Raw genomic sequence first — 7,321 nt, forward strand, 5'->3', positions numbered from 1 at the left:
CTATGATTATCGCCTTATATGTATTTGAAGTGAATTTTTTTTCCAGCCCTCCCCTTATTTCATTCCTATATCCGCCTCTGGACGTTTTTGAGGTATCAAAGAGTGTGTCATGCGAGAGTCGTATGCGAGTATATAAATGTTTAATACATTATGTATATAATATAATATTAACGACTGTCGGTTACTTTATACTTTGGTAGTTTGAGTAATTATTCGCATAACCGTTTAAACCATCACGTTTCACGTTTTTGTTGTTTTCGGCTCATTAGAAAAAAAAAACACTGTAGATTAACACGCAGCGACTGAGAAAGTATAATATAATAATAATATGTAACAGGTAACTTGATGCATCGCATAAGTACACATATTATTAACTTATTATGAGTGCGTTTTGAGAGGCAACACTGTTTGTACATTCGTTGGTTCCGCACTCTCTATCGCACGCATGTTAATACAGATTGTTATTAATCATAATATTGACGTTGGATAAACTAAACCGTTTGAGTACAAGTATAGGTGTACACGATGATGGTATACACTATACAGACTACAACAAGTAACAACTTACAGAAGGAAAGACAAAAATAGCGTAGGTATATGTCATATCATGTGTAATATATAAATGGCATAGTACTTATATCCATTTTGGCTCGAAATTCTGGTTGAAAACCATTTCCAAGTGAACGGATTCGACGGTAGATGTGCACATTATGATGTGTTGCCGTTATTGTCCATAAAATATCGCAATCAACAATGTTTAATGAAAATACTTGTTGTCATCAGATACTCGATTTTCTCACTATATATGATCTACTCTCCGTCTGATTTGTCTGACCTTAAGGCATAAAATTACACCTGGAAATTTAATACGGCACGAGTGTGATAGTTTTTTTCAGAAAATAGTCGCATTACACATTAGTTCCATATTTGAATGGAATATTCTTTAGACACAGGTACTAAATTTAGGTAGTTTTTTTAATAAAAAAAAACGTTTATTTACACTTAACCCTTATTATAAATTATGAAAAATAATTAAACCTATTTCTTTTAAAAAAACCAACAAAAACAATTATTTACAAAAAAAATTCCACTTTTATTTCATTATTTTTCGTCTAATAATATTAATTTGTTTTTTTGTAAAAAAAAAAATTAAAGAAATGCAAAATATGTTGTAAATATAAAAAATGTTAAAAAAACTGGTGTAAAAATGAGTAAAACCAAAAATATGTGGAATATAATTTTGAATTTCTACTCGTTGGGCGTGTAGTTCAAATTTATAGCTCTCCTAGGTATTTTAAGGTCCATTTGTCGTTTACTGACATATGAATTAGACTTGCGACTTGCGTATGATTTGTTTATTTTCATTGAGTGATCATTTTTTAACGGCTTTATAATATTAACGATTCAAATACAGATAAACATAATTATTTTTATGTCTGTAAAACGTCTACAAAAAGAAATTGTCAACAAACTAGCAAATGTTTTAAAATAAAACGAGTGTCTTACGTAAAATGTATCACTCTGTATATCCGTCGTACAAACCTCAATTTTGGTATGTTAATCATTAATGGTGTCAGAATTAACATTCAGTAAACACGGTCAATTATTCAAATTGACAAATGAATTTTGTCCACTTTTGCACATTATTTTGTTTCTGACTACTGTGCGTTGAGCAAAATAAATAAATAAAAACAATTTAGTAATCGTTTAGAAATAAACAGTGCGGTTGATGTATTATAATTCTAATATTTATAAGTCGTAGCTTAGAGTATTTCACAGCGAAAAACAAAACAGATTAACAAGGAATTATAGGTAGCTATTAACACTTTACAATAATTACATTGTTATACATATAGGGGGGAAAATGTAGACTTATCAAACGGGGTTACTGAACTCAGTACCAGTGGCTGTCGTAATGATGATGGTCGTGATGATGGTCGTAATGATCGTCGTGATGGTAATGATCGTAGGACTTGATGTAAACGGGTTTTTCGATGTACACGGGCTTCTTGATGTAAACGGGCTCTTTGTGCACGTAGTATGGCACGTGAATTACATAGTGTTCGCTGAAAAATAGTATAATCGTTTTAAAAATTACAGTTTACACCTAGATTCCGTCGTAAAATCATACATTATATTACATTAGTTTTTTAATATTAAGTATTCTCATATGTATGTGTTTATTATGTTATTTAATGTTGAGTTTATAAGAAAAAAGCCAATGCAGCGAGGTAGAGGCATACTGGGGACGAAGCCTATTAGGCTTTGTGAAGTCCACAGGTCTACAGGAATTGTTGTGACTGCCATTTATTAAAACCCCTTTCAAATATACGCTTCGATGACAATCTGTAAATGGTAGTTAATGGTTTTGAAAACATTAGCATGTTTTTGGGGTTTCTTTTCAAAATTGATGAAAAGTATGATATAATAAAAATATCAAAATAGAAAATATCTCAAAGACAAATATTTTACCATGACTGACAAAAAAATGTCACTTGTACATCTAATTTTGAAAAAAATTAACAATTTAATTTTAAGTGTTAACCATAGGATTGAAATTTTAAGAAGACATGCTATTTTCGTATAAATATAATAATTACAACCTAATTTTATTTAAACTGAATTTTTTTTTTTAATTTGAGACTATTTGAGTCTTTCGACTAGAAATTTTTTTTTTGATCACTTATACATTGAGAAGTACAGGTTTAATTGAATAATACCCAAAATGAGAACGATTAATTACAAAAATGTGTGTTATGTATTTTAAATACTTAAATGAACATTTTAAAAGTAGGTACTTGATAAAAAACAAACACAATTTGTACTTACTGTTTACCCCATCCGAAAGAAGGAGCTGCTGCGGTGACTGAGAGAAGAGCCAAGAAAATTACAGCCTAAAAAACAAAATTGATAAATTAATTATAAACAAGTCGATAGAGCTAATCTATCAAGTATTAGTTTTTTTAAGACTAAGGATTATGATATTATTAAGATTATTGTGATATTTTATCAAAGGAAAAGTCGAACGGTTATGATAAACTTTATAAATTGTTTTAACCATTTGTAATGAAAAATTATACCATAAAAACAATTTTTGACTCAAATTAGTCAAATAGTTAACAAAAATTAAGTTGATGTGTTAAATATATAATTTAAAAATTGTTAATTTACAATTTATATTAATATGAAATTACTGCACCTAACCATAAATTAGTGATTTCTTTTCAATTTCAAAAAGAGTTAATTCCACTTTATGGTTTAAATACTCGTTTATGATTTCTTTTATCTTGTAAAAAAAGCAACAGTTACTCATTAAGTTCGCAAAAAACTCACGTGTTTTATCGTTGGCTTAAAAACATTGTCAAATGTCTATAATATCGTAAAAAAAAAAAAACAATTATACTTACGGATACGGAGGTCTTCATTTTCAAACAGCTTTTATTCTGGACAGCTGGTATTATGTTATATTTGGTTCTCGATCACGATTACTGACCAACGAGTAACGAGTTGTCACTAGTGTTGAGCGCCTATACTTATATACGGTTTGCAGAATATTCCACTATTCAGAAACATATCAACGGGTGGGACTTGAGAAGTTCAGGTAATCGGCTGGAAGGGTTGACCCGCGATGTCCGGCGTATGAGCCCACCATAAGCACGTTATGCAACTCGACTACTAGCCATTACTTTCTTATACAAACACACCACATAGACCATAATAATAATATTACTATAATGTCTCGGCAATGGCAAACAAGATCATGCGTCGAATAATGTATAAGGTTCCAGCTGGTTATGTATTTTATATGTATAGGCGTTGCGTTGTGAGCGAGTAGGTACATCAGCCACGGGGAGACGCCGACCGTATCGGCATAAGCGTTAGTGAAACAAGAGCCGTCTTGTGTACTTTAAACGGCTTACCGACCCGGCGAGTAGGTATATCTACCTACACACCTTTGGTTCGAACTTAATGCAACAGGGGATCATTTTTCCCGTTACGGATAGGTCTTAACATGATAATGTTTTTAGGCTGGGGCCAACCAAGGAAACTTGTTTGATTTTTTGTGACACGCTAGTAGCATTATACTACTCACGCTACCAAATGCGAAACTCGGTTTGTTCACTAGATATATTTACTCGTTTACTCGATTTATTCACTCGTTTATTAAATTTACTCACTCGTTTCTTGTAGGTAAAACAAAAAATAATCCATAATATCGATTTGTTTAATCGTTTACTCGTTCACTCAAATAATTTTTTTTGCTTGAAAAAATTAAAAAATACAATAATCTCTATTTATTTAATCATTTACTCGTCTGTTAGATTTATTTACACGTTCATTACATTTGTTTACGCGTCATTTACTCGATTTATTTACAAAACAAAAATAAACAATACAATACGTTCGACTTCTTTCTCGTTTGCTTGATTTAATATATCACAAAGATTGACTTGAGGAGGCTTTGTTATCCAAGTACAATTTAGTATTAATGTGGTGATTATCTATTTTGCATTTAGTATCAGTTTAGTATCCGATGCTTTGATCACCCAATAAGTAATCTCTAATATGTTACTCATAAACTTGCTAAATACAATATAACATGCGTCTACAATCTACTTTTCTACCGCTAACTTAAAATCTCACGAATTTTTATGATAATATAGATTGTATTGTATCTTCATTGATATTGCAAACGTAACCAAGGAAGGGTTAGACCAAACGAATAAAAGAATATTGGAATTGGAATTGTGATTAGCGACCTACGTGGTGAATTTTTTTTGAAGTAACATAAAATTGTTTACAGATTATGACAAATAAAATAAAATCCATGACAACGGGGTCGGGTTTTTTTTTCTTTAAGTATAATTAATTGTTTGTTATTATTATTTTCTTTGGTATTAATTAACAATCTAAATAACACTAATTGAATGAATGGCCCGGTAAAAAGTTGGTCAACTATTACAAACATCCATATATTATAATAATATAATATTGTGTTCTGTTAAAAAGTGAATGTAGGTAAATGAGATGATATCAAGTGACCATAATAAAAAAAAACAAGTACCCAGAAGCATAATATAATATTATTCTAGGATTTCTTAAATAATATTGTTTTACACAGTTTGCAACTTATCGCTCGCATATAAAATATATATCTTGGCCTGACCGAAGAACAAGCATGAACGTATGATGCAGTGTAATCCATCCAGTAATATTTTTAAATATGAATACATTATTAATTAATTATTTAGCAATGAGTTTAAAAAAAAATGTTTATTTCAAATCTCAACACAAGCTTGCTTAAAGAGAGGATAATCAATTAATTTGTATTATATTATTGTTACGGTGCAGTGCGTGATGTCAGGCAAGTGCCGTCGTTACATTATCTAGGTACCTACCCATTGTTTATATTATGTTACCTTTTTTGAGTTCAGTTGAAATAAATAATAATAAAATACAGAAAAACGAGCATTATGAAATTTATATTGTAGGTATTGCTTGTTTTTTTTTCAAATACAGCGATTTGTTTCTGGTTTTTGAAAATTTCGCATTATTATATTAGATAATATTATGTTAGTAAATGGCTTACTTCTAACTTTATTGTATTTTACTCAAGATTAATGACAGAGTTCGACTGGTGTGTTTGTTTTTTCAACACAGGTCACCATTTTTTAGCTTCAACGGTATTGGTTTTGTTAGATTTGCAATGACCGAAAATATAAGTAGACACTTAAGGGAACCAATTATCATTGGGAATGACCATCAAAACTTGATAGCAACGAAAACCCACCAATCTGGTTTGTTGGCACTTGGAATATAATGTAGATTATAAAACACGCCCCTTTAGGTGTATTTGCAACTGCCAGACAGATTTTGATTGCCGGTTAGGAAAACCTACTTTGGGAGTTTTTATGCGAATTTAAACGGTTCACATACGTGCATTTTATGTTATACAATACACGTGCAACAAGTATTGCAACAATATTTACCATAGTTTTATCAATAGGAAATTATTATTATAATTATTAGTTGTATTATGCACGCAACGGGAATTGTAATCGTTCGAGATTTCAGAAGCTATTTACTTTCGAATTGAAAACAAGAATGCTGTGGCTTATAATTATAGCACTAAACCGCCGCCGATAATTTTACCTTTAGTTTAATTATTGTACTCAAAATCTAAAAACTGCGTAAAAAAAATAAGACATCAAATTCCACTTATGGTGTACAACGTTTGATCTATAGACTGTACTTAGCTTGGTAAAATCAGCTCATTGTGGCCTAACATTCAGACTAACAATAAAAAATCACATTGTCAACTTACGAAGGGATAGAAATTTTGTTTTTTTAATATTTTAACAATGACTAAAATCTTAAAATTATACTTAAAAAAACTTATTATAATAATTGGGATGTTGATAAGTTGTGGGACACAACTTAAGTACCCCTCTATTGAAAATGCTAAAAAAAATATTTTCTATGTGACTTTAATGTTTTTTTTTTTTAGAGACACTTTAGTTTATGCTTTTTATTTACAAAGTTGATAATATTAAAAATTATATCTTAATTATTTTGCAAAGCTCTACTTACTTTTAGAACTTAAACGATAACGTATATATTAAATTAACTTTTTTAATTAAGAATCATTTGCTAAAAACTTTGACCGGCCAATAACCAATTTTCCATTGTTATTAAAAAAAATTTAATTTTGAATTAGAAAATTATCCTTAATTTAAAAGGTTCATTAAATTTGTAATTAAAGTTTTGACTATAGATTTTTAAGAAAATGGTTTACAATATAGGCTATAGCCCTACTAGATGTACCCTTAGTCGAATTTTTAGACCTAAGTCATAAAACTACATAAAAAGATCAAATGGGAAAAATGTTTCCATGCCTTCTGGTGGATAGGGGTTATGAAATCATTTTTGTCTGTTAGCGTTTATAGGTAGTCCTTCATGGTTTATGAGGATTTATTGCAGATGTTATACCGTCATTTGTTGAATGTCAACAGATTGACATATTTTCAGTGTTTGGAAAATTCTTATTGAAAAGTAATGCATTCATTATTTTCATAATAAATACATCACACTCACATTAATAAAAAATGGGAAGCAAAATTACAAGTGCATTCCAAAAAAAAAAATCATGTTTAACATTTACTCTTGTGCTCAATAGAGGTGACCACTGACTAACCAGTATGTTGAAGCCACTCAAATGTTGGTTAAGACTATGATTACAACTGATTATTGTTATTAAACTGGAAATATTTTTTTTTCGAATTCCATTCATTTGTATTCACATTCCGACATAAAAGCAATG

The 7,321-nt window shown here is 29.9% G+C and overlaps 1 protein-coding gene across 1 annotated transcript; it reads right to left on the bottom strand.

The window, feature by feature from the left end:
- Window positions 1-1,706: 1,706 nt before the first annotated feature.
- On the bottom strand, window positions 1,707-3,550 carry LOC126842228 (uncharacterized histidine-rich protein DDB_G0274557-like). The gene is made up of 3 exons (XM_050579122.1): window positions 3,408-3,550; window positions 2,830-2,894; window positions 1,707-2,066 (listed from the first exon to the last, which is right to left on the bottom strand). The coding sequence occupies exons 1-3, from the start codon at window positions 3,423-3,425 to the stop codon at window positions 1,895-1,897; spliced, it is 255 nt and encodes an 84-aa protein (XP_050435079.1). The 5' UTR covers window positions 3,426-3,550; the 3' UTR covers window positions 1,707-1,894.
- Window positions 3,551-7,321: the final 3,771 nt, after the last annotated feature.

The sequence above is a fragment of the Adelges cooleyi genome, unplaced genomic scaffold, assembly GCF_023614345.1.
Source record: "Adelges cooleyi isolate 19-005CV unplaced genomic scaffold, UGA_ACOO_1.1 ACOO_flye_CR_arks_rails_tigmint_CR_PRNA_108, whole genome shotgun sequence".
In the NCBI taxonomy this organism is placed as follows: Eukaryota; Metazoa; Arthropoda; class Insecta; order Hemiptera; family Adelgidae; genus Adelges; species Adelges cooleyi.